Below are 18,892 nucleotides of genomic sequence, written 5' to 3'. Positions count from 1 at the left end.
GCGGGGAGGCGGTGCCGCCGCTCCCGGAGCTTTTTTATCGTCCCTGCCCTGCCCCGCCCCGCCCGGCCCGGCCCGGCCCCCGCGGGATCCCCCGGGGATGCTCCGCTGCTCGCTCAGCCCCGCTTTACCTGCCCCGGAGGCGGCCAGGGATGCGCGGAGCGGAGCTGCGAGCCCCGGGGCAGGGCCGGAGCCGGGGCAGGGAACAGGGAACAGGGAACGGGGAACGGGGCGGGGGAGCGGGGACGGGCGGGTGGTGCCTCCGCCCAGCCTCGGCTCACCCGGCTGGAGCCGCCCCGGAGAGCGCCCAGACTCTGTTTTGGCGGAGTGTTTTCCATTCTGGTGATGGAGAATAAAGTTGCATCAGGCAAGAGTGGAGGTGCTGTTGTCCTTTTTTTTTTTCTTTTATTCTTTTTTCCATTTATTTTTTTTTTCCCCCCGAGTGTCCTGGAGTTCTCTTTCGATCTTTCAACCAGGTGCGGGCACAGGGACCACCTTTGTGCTGTCCTGTGCTGGTGGCAGGGAGGGGAGGCTGAGACAGGAGTCAGAGAGCTCGGGATAGGCTGGGTCCGGGGCTGGGAGTGGTGCTGGACACTCGGGGCTCAGGGAGATGTGACACAGAACGTGCAGAACAGGATGAGTGAGCCAGGAGCTGAGCTGGGGCCAAGTTCAGGGCTAGGAGTGAGTAACCAGGACAGGGCTGTGCTTCCTCCAAGCCCTGGCAGCCACCTCGGTGTCAGCACTGTGTCACTCCTGACTCAATTTACTTCAAAATCTGAGATTGTGGCCCCCAAACAACGCAGATTTTCCCTACAGACGGAGCTCTGCACTGGGAGTGAAACCACCGAGAGCATGAGAGCCCTTCTCAGTGGTGCCCAGGTCTGCCTTGTGTGTGCTGCACTCCACAGGAGGCTCCTCTGAGTTAGACATTCAAATATCCTTTTAATTGGATCATAGATTATAGGTTGCTCTTATATTTGAGCTAAAACTTGCTGGGTTTTGTCTCCTTTCCTGCTCTGAGAAAGGGCATCCCACTACAGTTTGAGCACTAATCCCTGCTGGCATCTGCAAATCTGAGCCTGAATTGAAGCTAGGATATTAAATTGGACTGTTAGGATCCATGTAATTCTACCAGAGCTGTAAATCCCAAGGCTGTGAGCATCAGGAATGATGAAGGAACTTGGTGGCATCATTTGGATGATGATGCCACTGAGAAATGTTCAAAATCTCCCTTCAGGCCACAGGGAAACCTGGGAAGGAGAAGGAATATTCTCCCAGCTTGCACTCACTCTCCTCACAGGGGGAAATCAGAGGAGGAAACAAATGAATGAACAATAAAAGAAATTAAATAATAACAGCAAATTGTTAGTTTTGAAGCTCTCCCCAGCCTTGCTTCAACTTGGGCACTGCTAAATACCAATTTATGGGGTATCCCTGCTGGTCTGCAGCTGGAATTGCCACAGCAGCTCTCCTTGGAGAAGAGCAGGGACAGAGAGCACAGAGTGGTTCAGGCACAGGAGCTGCTCTGGTGACAGCTCAGCTTGTTCAGGAGGTCACCGAGTTCTCACACGGAGCAATTGCTCCCTGCATTGTTTCTCTGTGGCTGTGGGAGGTGACTCTTGGTCCTGGAAAGCTGGGATTTCCTGCTCTGTTTACTTTTAATCCCTTAGATGCTCTCCTGCGATGCTGGAAGCGTTCCTGGACGGCAGGGGAATGGAGCTCTTTCCCTTCCAACTGGAGCTTTTTGTGGAGCAAACAAACTGCTGGTGTTTGTTTTCCCACTCAGGGCCGGTTTATCAATAAATCCCAGGGATTTGTCGTTGTGTTTATAAACTTTGTGGAGAAGATGAACCCTCAGGACGTGTTTGCACAACACCAGGCACAGCTCGGCCATGATCTCAGCAGAAATATCAATGTGCAGGTGCCATTATTCAGCTTTTAAGTCATTGGTGATTTCCCTCCCAGCTTCCAGAAACACTATTCCAAAGTTTCTGCAGGTGGATTCCTGAGACCCCAGAAGTTCTTGTCAGTTAACAGCCAGATTTGGATTTAATGTATATTCTCAAGGCTCTAAGAGTATATGGAGGTACAGTAAATTGTAAATAGATTATTGGAAATAACTTGATTTAATGTTATTTGTGGTGTCTTTTGAGCAAGAGGCTCACAAACCTCTGCAAGTCTGGACCAAGTCACCTGACTCTGAAGGAAAAATCCAAATTACTGCTCAGCTCCCAAGAGCAGGAATTACTGGGTAAAATGTGCAGGCAACGGTTATGAAGACAATCAGTGCTCACTCATCCTCATCCCACCAAATCAGCACAAATCTCATTTGTGTTCATGGAGTCAGAATTTCCCCCAAGGTTTAGAGCAATAACAAGACCTGGACACAAGTTTTGCAAAAGACAGGTTTTTTTGGTTGGTTGGTTGGTTGGTTGGTTGGTATTTTTTAAAGGAAAAAATAAGAAGGCTCTAAAATACTTAATTAAAAAAAAAAAAAAAAAAGGAAGGGGAAAAAAAACAAAAAGCACCTTTAGAAAGGGAGCAGGAGGCGCAAAGCAAGTGGATCGGGAGCCTGGGGAAAACCAAGGCTCCCACCCAGCCACGGGGCTGCGGTGAAATGAACTCAAACCTCGGCTCAGTTTGGGGGCTGTGCGTGACAGGAAGAGCAGGAGGGACCCTCCTTCCTTTTGGGAAGCTCTGGAACGGGACGGGGACAGAGAGAGAGGAGAGTCCTGACACGAGAATCCCGCCCGGGAGGATGCGGAGCTGCAAGCAGAGGAGCCATGCGAGGACAGCAAAGCAGGGGCTCGCCCCGGAGCCGGGCACGGGGGGACAGTGGCACTGTGGGGGCTGAGGGGAAGGGGGACAATGTCACTGTGGGGCTGGGGGGCCTCGGGGAAGGGCTGGGCTGCAGTTTGAGTCCCTGCACAGCCCCGCTGCTGGGGGGCCCTGGCGCGAGGCTGCGGTGGAAGGCACTGGAAGGCCCCGAGCATCGTTGGTCCACGGCCCGGTGGCAGAGCTGCTCTCGCCCTGGCGGAGGAGGCGTCTCAGTGGAGGTAGGTGGGTTGGTTCCATCGGTACCAGGATCTGTTTGCAACACGGAAAAAAACCAGCAGTTTCACCTCGGAGGAAAAGTCAGCCCCGATTCCTTCGCAGCCCTGCTGGGGCTCAGCCCGTGCTGCAGGTTGATGGCAGGCAGTGAGCGCTGGGCACTGCGAGTGGATAAATCACATCCTTCTGCTCCTTTCACAGCCCCTGTGCAGTGTGCTGCCTCCCGGGGACACTGATCACCCACATCTGGGCCTCTCATGGATATTCCCATTCATGTTCCAGTGTGGAAGCACCATTCCCATACCCAGGGCCATGGAAAGAAATCAGAATTTGTATTGCATCATAGCAACCCCCCCTTGTTTCTAAACAAGATCTTCCTCATTTCAGCTGCTACCTGGCCTTTTTCTTTTTAAATAACAGGAGATTTTGTTGGGAAAAAAGTTTTGTTTCATGTTAATGTTTCCATTAAAACCAGAGATGATAAAAGTGTTTCAGTTCGAGGTAAATGAGGAGTGGGGGAAGCCAGAAAGCAGAAATAGTTTCTCTCTTTTTTTTGTGTGTCAGAACATTTTGAAAAAAAACTTATTTTAGTATTAAAACAAAAAAAAAGAAATATTTTTCAAGAAATGTTCCCTGATCTTTTCCAGTCCCTGCTTCTATAACAAAACCTCACTCCAAGCAACAAATTCTGTGTTGCAGGGACAGCATAGAGGGAGGGGGATTCATGGCACAGAGTGACCCAAGAGCTGTGGGTAAACCCCTCTGCTCTGGTGCCTCCCTAACTCAGCATCCTCGAGGTGATCCAGCAGAAATCACAAGTGCAGAGAGCCCCCAGGGAAACAGCCAGCAGGGCTTGGAGCCCTCTTGTCTGGTTTAATGCTTTTGCTGCCTCTAAAGGCAGGGTGGAGGGGAAAAAATAATCCTTGTTGTGCCACTGTGGAAGAGTTGCTCACAGCAGAGCTCTCTGGGTGGCACTGCAGGAGAGAAAACTGGCTGTGGGTGGGTTATCCAAGCAGGAACAGCAGAATAAACCTGCCCCTGCTTCCTTCACACAGGAGTCAGGTGAGGACAGTGTTTCTAATCACTTTGGGGCTGGTTTTTTCAATTTTTTTTTTAACCCAGCACAGTTTTTCAGGCAAAACTTGATTGACTATTCATTTTCAAGCAGAAAAACAGCCACATCCCAAGAATCATGGAATACCCTGAGCTGGAAGGGACCCACCAGGATCATCAAATCCAACTTCTGTCCCTGCACAGGACACCCCAGCAATCCCCACCCTGTCCCTGAGACGTTACACTTGAAGCTTCCCACAAGAACACCCCACATTGCTGGGATCTCGAAAAGCTTTCCCGTTCTTCCTGAAGATCCCACTGCTTTCCCCACAACCCCCCGATGCCCTGGGTTGGTTTTGTGAGCTGTGGGGCCCCCCTGCCTTACCCTGAAGAGTTGAAGCCAGAGGAATTCATGGCAGCTTTGGAGTTGCTCTGGGCTGTGCCAGGGCTGCTGGCATGGAGGGCGCTGCCAGGGGACGAGGGCCTGCTGGAGTTCCCTGGGGAGCACGAGGATGTCACTGCGTGGGAGAGAGCAGAGTGCGCCTGGGCTCTCCTCTTCCTGCCCAAACATTCCCACCCCATCCCTGTGCCCATCCCGTGGCTCCTCTGATTCACTGGGGAAGGTGGGGGACCCCAGGAATGTTCCCTGTTCCTATATCTGGGAATCTCACGTCTCCACGGAGATCCGACCCTGACCCACCCTTTGTTTGGCTCCCAGTTACGCCTGGCTCCCAAACCTAAACACCCCAGGCCAGGGTTATCCTGGAAATGCTCTTTTGCCCAGTGTTTTCCATGTTTTTATGCCACCCAACAGAAAGACTCGGCTGTTCTTAGCCCAGCTGTGTGGGGGCTCTTTCCCTGGCCAAAGCCAGGGGTCTGATGAAGATTATCCTGACCCAGAAATGGAGGAGTCAGGGATAACCGGGCAGAGGAAGGAGGGAAGGGAGGTTTCCCAAGGCTCACCAGTCCCAGGCATGGTGCTGTGCACTGGATTGACGGAGAGGGGCCCCAAGGACCCTGAGGTAGAGACCTAGGCAGGAACAGAGGCAGGCAGTGAGCACTTGGCACTGTGAGCAGATAAATCACATCCTTCTGCTCCTTTCACAGCCCCTGTGCAGTGTGCTGCCTCCCAGGGACACTGATCACCCACATCGGGGCCTCTCATGGATATTCCCATTCATGTTCCAGTGTGGAAGCACCATTCCCATATCCAGGGCCACGGAAAGAAATCAGAATTTGTATTGCACGTGCCTGGCACTCTCCACATCCATCTAAACTTATGGATCAGCTATGGAAAAGCCTGAAATGATCAAATTTTCTGGAAGCCCCAAGATCCACTCAGATGTCTCAGAGCGGGTGTCCTCAGCCTGGAATTTCCCAGCTGCCTCTGCTTTAGGGCACAAATAATCCCAATCTCCTTTAGGGCAGTTTAATTCTCAGGTGACAATTGGCAGTTTGGGAGCTGCAACCCAAATTAGCCTGGGGCACTGATTCCTGAAGGCAGTGCTTTGTTCAGGGGAGGGCACAGCAGTCACAGGGGGATTCCTCACCCAGGCTCCTGCTGTGGCAACCCAAGCCTTTGTTTTGGTGCCCAAACGGATTGGGCAACCAGCAACCAAACTTTACGTGATGTTTTCCTGCCTTCTGATGGATAATTCCAAAAGCCAGGAGATTTCAAGATAAAATCTTGCTGGTGAACACAGACCCTGCCTCCCACTCCTGTGCTGCAGCACTGAGGAGGTTCCTGCCACTTTTAAATGGCAAAGGCACCGGGCAACTCGTAAATGAACCAGCAGAAATGCAGCTAAATTGATAAGAGTGTGTGTAATCCTCATCCTCCATTAACTTTGGAGAGATTTTCTTTATCAATCTCTGGAGGAAAAGCTTTGGGATAGCATCCTGATTTGAATACATTATCCTACAATTAAACTAATCAATTCCTCCTAGGAAATTTGTATTTTCTTTCTACTGTGTTCAATAGATAGAATTATCACTTAATTAACTGTTATAATTGAGTTGATTGTTTTCAGTCGATAAAATAATAATGAATGTTCTGGAGGAGATTCCATTCAGGGGGCTGAATCCCAAGTGCCTCACCAGTCTGGAGTTGTAGATGGGGGATTTGATGGGGGATGGCATCGGGCAGCTGATCCGCTTTTCCTTCTGGCGCCGGTTGCAGAACCAGACCCGAACCACCTCCTTTTCCATGGAGAGCTGCTCTGCTATCAAGGAGATCTCCTCTGAGCTGGGCTTGGGGTTCTGCTGAGAGAGGCAGGAGGTTAAAAAAGCCCCAAAGAGCACAAGGAGAGCTCTGAGCTGGGCTTGGGGCTCTGCTGAGAGAGGCAGGAGGTTAAAAAAGCCCCAAAGAGCACAAGGAGAGCTCTGAGCTGGGCTTGGGGCTCTGCTGAGAGAGGCAGGAGGTTAAAAAAGCCCCAAAGAGCACAAGGAGAGCTCTGAGCTGGGCTTGGGGTTCTGCTGAGAGAGGCAGGAGGTTAAAAAAGCCCCAAAGAGCACGAGGAGAGCTCTGAGCTGGGCTTGGGGTTCTGCTGAGAGAGGCAGGAGGTTAAAAAAGCCCCAAAGAGCTTCAGTGGCTGCTGGGAGGACAAGGGTGGGGTTGGCTGCGAGCTGGGGAGGGGACAGAGGGTAAATATTTGGGTGAGAGATTATGTTCTGTGAACCAGAAAGTGCCTCTGGTTCCACATCAGCTCTCCCGGAGTCGGGGCGGGGCTGAGTCACAGCCTCTGACCCTGTCATTGCACAAATCACCGCCCTCTTCGAGCTGAACAGCCCCAAAATCAGTGCTGGGGTCACCTAAACCTGGTGGCCTTGGCACTGTCCAAGCCACTGCCTCTCTCTGCCCCCAGCCCTCATTTAGAGAGGGAAATAACAGAACCCACTCTGCCTCCCGAGTCATTTATTTTCATTCCTTTTAGCTCTGTGGGGTTTGCTCGGAGCTGAAGCTCAAAAATATCAAAGATATCTGGCACAGAGGTGCCAAGATAATGTTCCCATTACAGAGAATGGCTTCTATCAGCTAAAAAGGAGCTGCCAAAATGAGCTGATGAGGGCTGGGCAAGTTTTGATATGAGGGAGAAACCAAGAGAAAACAAGCTCAGAAACAACTTTGATTTGAGAAATTTCCAAAGCTCAGTTTAGCCCTGCTGATTAAAGATCTGCTTGGGTTCTGTAGTGAATTTTCTTGAAATTCTTGGAGCTTAAAAAGTAGAAGGGCTCCACTTCTGAATGGGCTCAGCAAAAATACTTGGAGCAACAAGTTCTGGGGTCTCACAAGAGCTGCTGTCATCAGAGCTCCTGTGACACATCTGCAACTCAAAAAGAAAAGAGCTGGGTGCAGAGATCAGCTTTGGCCCAAATGTGGTGCTAAAATTGTAATTCCCTTAAAACAACATTCAACAAGGAAATAACTGGGAATTTTGTTGGGTTTAACTCTTTACCTGTTGCCCCTTCAAGCATTTTCTAACCTGCTATCAAATTAAAGCCCCAAAGCAACCTCTTTTCTGGAGGGGATTCAGTGCTCCAGCCTTGCAAATGCCAAGCTCAGGGAGAGTTCCCAACAGATGGAAAGATTTTCCCCCTCACATCTTGAAATCTCTTCTCCAGCGTGGAGCGGATGTTGGTCTCGATGCTGGTCCTCTTCTTCCTTTTCCGTCCAAACATCTCATTCACGGAGGGGTAGGAATTGGGGGTGCTCATGGAAGAATCCAAAGGAGCAGATTCTGGGGGAAGAGGGAGGGAAAAAGAGATTTGCAAGAAGGTAATGAGTTATTTTCATTCCCAGTTGCATTTTGTGGGACAAAGGTGCCTCCTAAAATAGATAAATTGTTCCCACATTGCGGATCCTCCCTCTGATGAGGATTAAAATTGCTCCAAATCCATCGATGAGCTTGTCCAAATCAGGGAAGGAATAGGAGTGCTGATATTTTAACCCACACACCATCTTTCCTTTGTGAGCCTGATTTCCAGCCTGCTCTGGTAGGGCCCAGGGCTGTTCCAAGGAGTTCATTGCACCCAGATGAAGATGTTGACCAAACCCTTTGGCTCAGGGTGGCCGAGATGTGATAAATGGCTCAGACATCCTGAAGGGCTGGGTGAAGCACGAGGCTGGTGTGAGGTCAGCACAGGACACCACCCCAAATCCTGCTGCCCCTGGGAATTCCCCTCTCAGTGATATCTTCCTTTTCCAGTTACCCCTCCTGGGCTGATCCCTGAGTGTGGATACAAAAATGCTGCTAGCGAGGATTTTCTTGCTGTTTTCTAAGTCCATGAGAGACTTTTCTCTCTCACAGAAGAGGTAGCACAGTTCTGTAAACAACCAAGCCATCTGCAACCTTGAAAAGTCTTGTTTATGGTACAGTAGGAAAATATTTTGACAATGGATGTTTTAGGATTTTAGCCAATCACCCCCAAGGGGTGGCTGGCCCTTTGTCCAATTAGACTATGAAGAAAAAAGTCTATAAAAGAGTTTGTAAAATAATTAAATAAATCAATCTTGCTGCACAATTCCTGCCTGCTGGATCTTCTCTCCTCCTCCTCCCTATGGCTGTGGGACACGGTGATGTACCCTAGGAACCAGGCCTGTGGTAATACCTGAGCACCTCAGCAGCTCCTTCCCTCCTTTTGCACCTCACACAGGGAGGGGCTGAACAGATTTGAGGTTCCTGGATGGATCCTCTCCTGCTGGTGGCACTTCTGCCTTGATGTCACCTACCTGCATCACTGAGCCACTTCTCCAGCAGTGGCTTGAGCTTGCACATGTTCTTGAAGCTCAGGTTGAGAGCCTCGAAGCGGGAGATCGTGGTCTGGCTGAAGTCGTTGCCGTAGAGCTTCCCCATGGCCAGGCCAACGTCACCCTGCCAGGGGACACCCAAATCCCAGTGTGAGCACAGGGAAACCCCTCACAGCTGCCACAGCCCCGCTCCCAAGCACAGAATGGACCGGGCTGGGAAAGCCTTTGAGGTCATCGAGTCCAACCTACGACCTAACACCCCCTCATCAACTAAACCACGGCACTGAGTGCCACGTCCAGGCTTTTTTAAAACACATATAGGGCACAGGAACTCCACCACCTCCCTGGGCAGGTCATTCCAGTGCCTAATCACTCTTCCAGTGAAGAATTTCTTCCGGATGTCCAGCCTCAACTTCCCCCCAGGCTGCTTCCAGGATAGCTTCAGCCTTGTTCCCATGACCTGCCTGCCAGGGAGACGGGATTTTTTCCCCACAGCAATCTGCCCCACACCCCTTAATATTGGAGAAGGTGCAGGTATTGAGGTGATGAGGTGTTAGGAATGGTTTTTCTCTTTGTGTATTTGGAAAGGGATGCCGCAAAAAACCCCAAATTTACCTAATCCAGCCTTTCTGGAGGAAAGGCTCTGCCCTAAACTCCTCCCAAGCCCTCCCTCTCACCTGTGTGAACCCCAGCTTGATCCTCCTTTGTTTGAAAGTCTTGGCGAACTTCTCCAGCTCCTCCAGGTCGCTGGGCTCCTCAGAAGCCCCTGCTGGGGTCAGGTGCTTTGCCACTTGCAAGTGCTGGGGGACGTCCAGGTGGGGTTCGACCGAGGAGCCGGGGAGGCCAGAGCGCCCCACAGCCTGCCCAGACACCCCAAAAGAGATGCTCAGAGTCACGAAAATAGAAAACCACCCCGTTTTCTGTGCCACTTGCCCTCCCTAAAGCAGCAGCAGGGAGTTCACCACGCTCTCAGGTGTGCTGTTACCTGGGAGGCCAGGCTGGGTCCGGGCTGGGAGAGGAGGAGGCTGCCCTGCTGCTGAGGGAACGAGAGGAGGTTTGGCTGCAAAGCTGAGGAGAAAAAAGAGACACACGGCTGCTCAGTGAACATCCCCAGGAAAGCTCGGAGGGGGAAGCTCCCTAAGTTATTTCTTGCCCAAAATACAAGAATTTCAGCCATTAGGGAAGTGTCGGGCTCTGAGCTGGATTATGAGGAAGAAAAGGTTCTTCCCGTGGCTTTTTAGCCTGCAAGGGATTATTACAATAATGATGGAAGTGAAGTATCTCATTTGCTGATCCCTGAGTGTCACTCATCGTGCTCAGGCATTTTAGAGATCTCTAACCTTGATTTTAGGTGCCAAGCAGCAGAGAATTCCCTACACCCTCCATGGGGATCCTTCCCAGTGCTTAATCATCGTAGCTCTTAGAAAAATGGACATCTTATTTCCAATATAAGCTCTTCTGACTCCGACTTTCAGCCACTTGATCTTGTTAAAAAACCCCTGACCCTCCAGTTAATCTCGTGAGCCCTCCCACTCTGCTCTCTGTTCTACATTTCATTTTCAAGTGTCATTTGGAAGCCATCTGACCCTTCTCTTCCTACCCCACTGTATTTCAAACAAATTGAATTTCTTTCAGAACGTAGGAGCTGACACGAAATGATGAAAGGGAAAAAGAAGGGAAATCCATAAACCCAACAAAAACTGGGATTTATGGAGACTGTGTAATTGTTTAGTTGACAAACTGCCAAGTGCAAGCCTATATCTCGTAGAGGGAATGTCCTACAGGATCAGGTTGTGTAGTTCCCTAGAAATTTAGTTGGTATCAAGTCCATTGTGAGTGAAACCTAAAGAATTTAGTGAGGATTTATAACCTTGCCCAGAGCACTCAATATATTTAATTGATTATAACTGCCAATTACAGGGAAGTCCATAGAAATTTATGGACTTCTGCTAATAAAAGGGAAAACAGATAATCTCCAGAATCAATCACTCACTCTCTCTCTCTTTCTGCCTTTTCTTATTTAATTTAGATCTGATGTGCACTGTCCCATTTATTTACTTAGGCTGGGGTTGGAATAAGCCTTCCCTAACGCTGGAACAACTCAGAATTTCAAATCCAGGCTGGTAATGAGGTGCACATTTTTACCAGTGCAGGTAATTAATCACTGCAGTGGCTTTGCCTTGGGACATGGCAGCTGCTCTGTCATTTGGAGTCTTTAAAATCATGATGGAACACCTTTGTGAGAGCTCAGCTCTGGCTCTGAGGGAAATGAAGGGCTGGATTCAGGAATCGCCGGTCTGGCAGCTGAGATGAAGATTTCAGCAGCGATATTTTGACTGACAGGATTCCCAAAATCTCTGTGGCTGCTCATTGCCACCTTTACAGAGCTCCCCCACCCCGACTCAGGTGTGCCAGGATTAGGGCTGCACAGGGAACGGGGGAATCAGAGCTGGGAATTTATCTGAGAGCTTCAAAACACAACCCCAACCAAAATTCACATCCCTCTTGGAAAGGGGCAGCCCCCAGCCAAGCCCCTTTGGCCACAAAATCCATGTATGGAGCCACGGTCTGAAATCAGGAGACACCCAGGGCATTCCCTGATGGCCCCAGGGGCAATTCTGGAATATTTTCTGCCTTTCTGCAGGAGGGAGAAAACTCCACTCGTACAAAACAACAAATTCCACAGAGCCAACCTGAGCCTTCCCTTTCACTCCCCACTGGCTCTGTGTGCACGTGGCAAAGGATCACTAAAACCTGGCAATCACCCATGCAAATGGAAGTGTTCCTGCACAAAAATCCAGCTCCTGGCCAGAATATCCAGTCCTGGTCAAGCCTGGAACTGGAAGGGGTGACAACCAAACATAGCTGCCAAAAAAAGTCAGTGAACAGAGAAATTCTCATCTAAAAAAGGCAGCGAGTTCTGCTTTGCAGTAAAAGATGCTTATTATTCATGAGTAAAAGCAGGCAGTGAGGAATAGATTGTCCTGACCCTATTTCAAACAAACTAATTCAAAATTATTTGTAAATAGACATCAAGTACCTTTATCCATCACTCAGCAGCATCTGGCAGAGAGCAGATTTATATATTTGTCAGGAAGAAATAAATTCCCCACTTGCTTTTGGAGTGTGCGAAGCAGTGGGTTCAAGCTGCAGAGATTTAAGGTTATAATCCTGAATTCCAGTTCATGTGGAGGGAGCTCTGGGCTGGGATAAATCCAGAACACAAGCAAAGCATGCAAGTCCCCTTGGATCTGCCAGGCTATGGATTAAAGCAGCAGAAAACATTCTCCATCCTCATCCCTGGGGCGGGAGAAATGCTGTAAAAATACTGGAGGTGAAACCAGAAATACAGGGACTTTCTCAAGCACTGAGCGAGCCCTCAGCGCTTTCCTGGAGCTGATTTCTCCGTGTTTCAGGAGCAGTGAGACCTTTCCTGCCCTATGGAACATCCAAACCTCTCGCTCTCCTCCCACAGCTGCTCCTGGCTAAGTTGGACCTGTTCTGCTGCCAGCGCTGTCCTCCAGCTCCTTCCCTGGATTTACCCTCCCTCCAAGCGATCAGCCCGGCCTCTGATCAGCTTTCTGGAATTAATGAGGAGCGGGAGGGAGCCCGGGTGGGCTGGCCCTGCTCCCCAAGGAGCAGCTCCTTCTCTGTTTCGCTGGAAAAGCGGGCGCTGTCCCGAATTCCAGGCTGGGATCCGTGCCTGGCTGCCCGGGCTGGCCCCAAGGTGGCACTCGTGGAGCGCACAAGGCGCCGGTGCCAGCAGCATCTCCAGCCCGGGATGCTTCCACGTGGGTCTGGGATCATCCCCGGTCTGGGAACAGGCAGCATCACGCTGGGAAAACCCGACATCCACGAGAAATGAGGTGTTCCCTGAATATTTATCTATTTCTTACCTTGTTGTCCTGCCTGAGACTGGGACAGAAGGAACTGGGGGACTGACTGCATGTGCCCAGGGAGCAACACCAGCTGCTGCAGGGTGTGGAGGGAGCTCATGTCCTACAGAAAACAGCAAAGGGAACAAGAAAACTCAAGGATTTCTGCTCCTCACAAATCCACGCTGCATGGGGGTAATCTGGGGGGCTGGAGAGCTGCAGGTCCAAAAGTTTCAGGGGTAGGAGAAGAATTCGGTGCATACAGAGACAACCCCGTGGAGAACTGTCTGCTTTGCCCTGGAAAAGGTAACTCTTGATGAAGACATTTTTGAGGCAATCAAACTCTGGTTGTTGGAACAGTGAAACCTCTTGGATTTCAATTTCTTCCAAAGTATTTCCAGAGTGAACTGCCTAAAATCACCCAGCAAATTGCAGCAGGCTGTCGACACCAGCTCACCAACACTGTTTCCCACAGGACTGTTCTGAAGACTGGGGGAAATTGAAGAATCCCTAAATTGTATAGTGCATCTGAATACCCCAGGAAAGAACGAGGGAAGGGCTTACTGAGCATCTGTGTGGCCGCCTGGCATCCAGCTCCCACTAGAATTTAACAAGAGTTCAGTGCTAAACTCCAATTTTTTTTACCTTAGGGAAAAACCAATTCCCTCAAGGAATGAATTTCTTCCCTGGTGTAAATCAATTTGAGGCAACAACAGGCTCAGATTAGGAGTTAATCTGGTCTAGAATCCTATCTCCAACAACGGCATTAACCAGACATTCCTGAAGGAGGAAGAGCAGGGCAAACATTCTCAAACACTTCCCCACGATGTTGTCTCAGCCTCCAGTTATTTCCAGTCCGAGGGATTTCCTGACCAGGAGTGGTTTCCCTGCTTAGCAAACCCTCAGAGGAAATCCAGCACATGTCCACGAGGAAATCCACGAGGAAAAGCCGAGGAGGAAGATGAGGATTCACTTTTCCAATTCAGTGTTCCTCACCCCCTAGGGCTCCTTTTGCCCCTGGCCAAAGGAACTCGGGGAGGGGGTGAGGAGCAGCCTCTTTTCCTGATGTGCAGATCCCGGCTCCCTGGGCAGCCAGGGCACTCACCCCTGCGATTTGGCTCCCTGGCATCATGGATGATCCCTGCACGAGGTGACCCGACCGAGGGGGGATGGCAGATTGCAGGGAGTCGCTGAGGTCCTCGGTTTTAATCTGCAAAAGAGCAAAGGAATTGTAGGATTAGAGAGCAGAGAGGAGGGATGAGCAGGAGGAGTGGGCAGCTGGGATCCAAGGGGCTGCAAGAGGCTCCTCTCAGGGAATTTTCACCGTTTCCATCGCTGCAAATCATGGTCATCCACACTCCTGCTCTCCACTGGATCCCAGGGACAGCTCTCCTGCTCTGCCAAGCCCAGGGCAGGCTGGCACTTTGCTCCATTGAAACACTTCAGGAAAAAAACCAATTTCAAGCAGCTTTTCAAGGTTTAAAGCCTTTTGTGGAGTTTTAATGAAGACACAGAGCAGTTCCCCTTTCCAGATCACCACTCAGGCCCCGATGGCAGGGCTGGCCATGGAAAACCTCTTATTTTTCCCTGCAGGAAAGAGAGAATGGTCCAAGGGGATGGGAAAGGAAAGGTCCTGGAGTAAAAGACCTCAAAAAGGCAGAGCAATCTCCCAGACGTGAAAATGCAGCACTCCAGGCACCAAATGCTTTTGTGCCATTTCTACCAAAAAGCAACAAGAAATTGTGAGCAAAATCTCCCTCCTCAGTTACAAGCTGTGGAAAAAGAACTGGAAAACTTCCCAGGTGTCCAGTGGTCTTTTGGAGCTACTTTAATGTCCAAGCAAAGTTCTTGTCCACCAGAAAATAATGATTTTTAAATCCACATTCGTAGAGAAAAACGCACCCCAGGAGCAGAACTGAATCCTTGTTTCTGGTTTATTCCACAGTCTCCATGTCCATTTCTAACACTGCTGCTACATTTTTAAAAATTAATTTATTTTTAAAAAATTAATAATAATCTCTTCCAATTATTGTGGTAGCTGAAATCGTTTGGTAGTGCTGACTGGGACAGGAGGAAGGGGAGGATTTTTGGAAGTTTTTAGGTTAATTCCTGAAAGTTGGGTGAGGAGTGCCCATGCACGGGGACAGGTAAATCAGACAGAGCTCTCCTCCAAGAGAAGACTGAAGCAAACATTTCCTCAGCATGAGAACACCCTGAACAAGGATTATTCCTCATCACAGCAAGAAGAGCCTCTAATTCCCAAAAACTGGAAAAACCAGGAGGACTCTACAAAGGACAGGGCTTGAAACCCCTGAAGATTCACCCTGACTCCTGGACTGAGCATCCCCAGGTCCCATCAGACCCCACAAAACCCCCCCACCCCCTTCCAAACCCCACATCCCCCCAAAGACGAAGAGGGTCTTTGTCCCACTGATGGGGCCTTGAGGCCCTGCAACCTCCTGCCAGCAGAGGGGGACAAGAAATCCGCTCTAAAAACAACATCCCAAGTGGATATTTTGGGGCTGAAGGAGCTTTTCTGCCCATTTGAGCAACGCGAAGAAATACGTGGAACAATTCCGGTTGGAAGAGACCTCTACAATCATCGAGTCCGAGCTCTGAAGGATCTCCACGAGAGGAGAAAAGGGGGAAACGGGATCACAAGAGGCTCAACAGCTCCAGAACAGGGAGCTGCAACATTCCCCTGTGCATTTTGGAAGGTGCTGCACGGAGGGAAGGTGATTACAACACCCCCTCTCATTACAGCTCCAGCTCTGGACACCGCCGAAACTCGTTTTGCAATAATCCCAGCTCCTTGCAACAAGAGGTAGACATGCTATGAATTCCAGCTCTTTCCTACCTTTCAGGTTGGCATGATCATCCCTCTTAGCCTGGCAGGGAAGGAAAAAAAAAAAAAAAAAAACAACAAAAAAAATCAGGTGGAAAGATCTTCTTGATCGCTATCGACAGCGATAAGTCACTAGATGTCAGGCAAAAAGGGTCAGGAGGACACCCCGTTACCCCTGAGCCATCCAGTCCTTGCAGGCACGTGGATTTAGGGACGTTCTTTGCATTAAAAAGAATCCGTCGGCGCCAAAAAAGAAAAAGATTCAATTATTGAAAAAAAAAAAAAAAAAAGAAAAGAAATTAACGTTTGTCTGCTTCATCCAAGGCGGAGCAGTCCCAAAAAACATCGAGTTTTCCACGTCTCAGAGAGCCGGGCTCTGGGTGCTGCCTGAGCCGTGATCCCGATGGGAGTGGGGTGTTGAAGAGGCACGAGCCATTTCCAAACTGAAATCAATTTTTGCAGCTGCCAAGCGGGACGAGCTGGCGGCGCTCCAGGGAGAAAGGGGTGTGTAGCCGCATCCCGGCATGGCTCGATGTGAGAACGGGAGGTGGGTTTGGCAGAGGACCGGTTCCCGATTTAAAAACAACAACATCTCCCACTGCTCCTTCCCCCGGCCCTGGAATTCTCTGGCTCCCTCCTGCGCAGTGGGCGGGAACCTGGGGTTGTTCTTGACAAATCCTTCTCCCTCCGCACCTATTTCCATTGGGTTTAGGCTCAAATTTACCTCGCCCTCCTCTTCCTCTCCCCGACAGGCCTGCAGCTGGCTAATTGTTCATTAGCAGGAGTTCGGGCTCTATCCAAAACTTTGGGGATGGTTTATGCAAATCCCGCTGCTTCTTTTTTTTTTTTTCCCTGGCTAAACCGGCAATATTGCCAAGTGTACATTAAAAAACCAAACCCGAAAAACCCCAAAAAACCACACACATTGTGGGCGAGGCCACTCAATATCATGAGACTCCCTTAAAATAATGTAAATTTCGAATTAATAAAACGAGGGGAGGAGTTGCCTCCTCCTTTCCCAGTGCATCTGCCTAAGATTTGCAGAAAATCCCTGCAAATATGGGAAGACTTTTCCTTGAGGAACCAAACCAAAAAAAAAAGGATTGAAATGATGAAATCCTCACAGAATCAGCTCGTGTGGGTATTTGATGGGAGCTCTGCTGAAACGTTGCAAGTGAGCAACAGTAATTTGGGTAAAAATTACAGGAGCAGGTCCCACTGGGATTGCTCAGGATCTTGGTTTGATAGGATCATCATGGATGGGGAAAAGGGAACGAGAAGCCACGGAGAGACTTTGTTCCCATGGAATTTTGCTTGGAAAAATAGCATTGTTTAAGGAAAGCAACCTGGTCTGGTGGAAGCTTCATTGCCCATGGCAAGGGGTTGGAACGGGATGATCCTTCAGCAACCTTCCAACCCAAACCATTCCATGGAAAAACGAGCAGGGAAGAGAGCAGAAGCTGCAAATCCCCACGGCTGAGGTGAGGCGTGGGGGCTCTTGGCTGTGAATCTCCAGCACCTTCCTCCCCTGGGGCCCAAGGGGGGGGCCCGGGGCAGGGCTGGGAGCAGGTAACGGCAGCTGGAGGCCCGGGAGCTGCTCTGGGCCAGGGCAGCAATCACACTTGCAAATCTCAAGTGGATGTTTGGATGTTTTCACAGCCTTGAAACAGGGTCAGCCCCCGAGCAAGCCGAGTGAAAAACACAGGAAGGGGTGACTGGGTGGAAAAGAGAGAGTCCCTTCCGCAGTTGGCTTGAACATCTGCAAGGATGGATGGGTTCTTACCTATCTCTGGCCTAAACACGACAACAAAAAGCAAAACAAACGAAGAAACACACTGAGGGTGATGGAAAATGATCAAAGCTCTGGAGCCTGCTTGCGTAACTGATTTGTGGAAGGTGTTTCATAAACATTTCATAAGAAGGAGAATTATGAAGAAAACATCTCCCAACCTGCCTGCAATTACTGCACAAACTCTTCCTTACCAGTAGGAAGAAGGGGAGAGGAAAAAAAAAAAAAAAAAAGAAAAAAAAAGGTACAACTGTTTTGTAACTGATCTGTGAACTTCTGGCAAACGCTCGGCTCGTGAAAACATCCTGCAGACATCTTGCAGAGCCCTGGAAAGGCGGGAAGCTGGGAAGATTCACCTGAGCAGCTCTGCTTGCTGCTGTTCCCTTCAGATGCACCAGTGCTGGGCTCCACGCACTGATGGTTGGATCCCACTGGCTGGGCTGGAGCACTCTGTGGGTAATCCCAGTTTAGGGATAAACTCAATGTTTTCCCCATCTATCAGACCCCAAAGCAGCCCCAAAGTCCTCCTTGGCACGTGACACACGCAGTGCTCCATCATCCTCCTCGTTCAGCCACCAATTCAGAGCCTCCAATCCTCTCCCCAAATCCAAGTCTGGATCTCTCCTGTCCAAGCCCTGCCAATCCTTGCAGCCCTGCCAGCCCTCTCCAGCACCAGTTATCGGGCACGAACCGTGTTAGTGGGAGATGGAAGACAGCCCTATTTGTTGGGAAGCTCCTCTTTAGACAGTGACCTCTTTGAAACACGTTTATCTGCCTCCACATCGGGCTTATCTCACGGTCAGAACCGAGTTTAAGAGTTTGACTCACTCCCAGCCCTCCAGAGCAGAGGGAAGAGGAGGATCAGGTGCACACAGAGGGTCTGGAGCACCTGGCCCTCGCTGAAAAGGAACAGCACAACTCTGAGTCACCCCAAAACGCTCTCCAGCACAGCAGGGCTGCCTCAAGCTGCCCCAAATACCTTTGCCTCAAGCCCAGGGAGGAAGCTTTAAGATGGAAATGGGTATTAAGCCAGATCCAAGGCTCTTGCAGCTCCCTGAGCCTTCCCACCTTCCCATGGCGTAAGTGCTCCGCCGTGAGTTACCCGTGCACGTGGGCCCCATAAAATAAAAAAACACTAATAATAAATTATGGCAATAATAATAATAATAATAATAATAATGGGGTTGCAATTACTATTTCCACATGTACCGTCCTGCACGTACAGCAGGGCTTAGCAGACACCTGGAAAGAAGGCAAAAAACCTTAATGTCAATGCCACGATGTTCACCCCGTAACATTTATATCCCACCGAAGGCTGGGAAGTTTTGGAAGCTGTCAGCGTGACAGGAAGGAATTCAGCGTGGGATTAAGTCCCTAACAGGCTGTGTCCTAAAACTCAGCCATGGAAAATTCAAATGCAGTCCCTAACCTCAGCACACCTGCATCACCCTACAGGAGGCCTTTGAGGTTATTAATTGAGGTCTGATCCGATAGGGTTTATCCTCAGCTTCGGCTTGGGGTGTTAATGGTAGTGC

The 18,892-nt window shown here is 50.0% G+C and overlaps 1 protein-coding gene across 1 annotated transcript in view; it reads right to left on the bottom strand.

Annotated features, from left to right (window-relative positions):
* Positions 1-2,417: 2,417 nt before the first annotated feature.
* POU2F3 (POU class 2 homeobox 3) overlaps positions 2,418-18,892 on the bottom strand; it is a 36,392-nt gene continuing 19,917 nt past the window's right edge. Inside the window, exons 5-14 of the mRNA XM_068994875.1 lie at positions 13,829-13,933; positions 12,745-12,847; positions 9,834-9,916; positions 9,526-9,708; positions 8,831-8,972; positions 7,702-7,838; positions 6,199-6,360; positions 5,065-5,131; positions 4,487-4,619; positions 2,418-3,084 (exon numbers count right to left, since the gene is read on the bottom strand). Of these exons, the coding sequence (XP_068850976.1) occupies positions 3,045-3,084; positions 4,487-4,619; positions 5,065-5,131; positions 6,199-6,360; positions 7,702-7,838; positions 8,831-8,972; positions 9,526-9,708; positions 9,834-9,916; positions 12,745-12,847; positions 13,829-13,933 (1,155 nt within the window). The 3' untranslated portion in view covers positions 2,418-3,044. The remainder of the gene's footprint in view (positions 3,085-4,486; positions 4,620-5,064; positions 5,132-6,198; positions 6,361-7,701; positions 7,839-8,830; positions 8,973-9,525; positions 9,709-9,833; positions 9,917-12,744; positions 12,848-13,828; positions 13,934-18,892) is intronic.

This window comes from Aphelocoma coerulescens, chromosome 24, assembly GCF_041296385.1.
Source record: "Aphelocoma coerulescens isolate FSJ_1873_10779 chromosome 24, UR_Acoe_1.0, whole genome shotgun sequence".
Taxonomy (NCBI): domain Eukaryota; kingdom Metazoa; phylum Chordata; class Aves; order Passeriformes; family Corvidae; genus Aphelocoma; species Aphelocoma coerulescens.
Note: the sequence above shows the minus strand (reverse complement) of the source record. Positions and strands in the feature narration are given on the sequence as shown.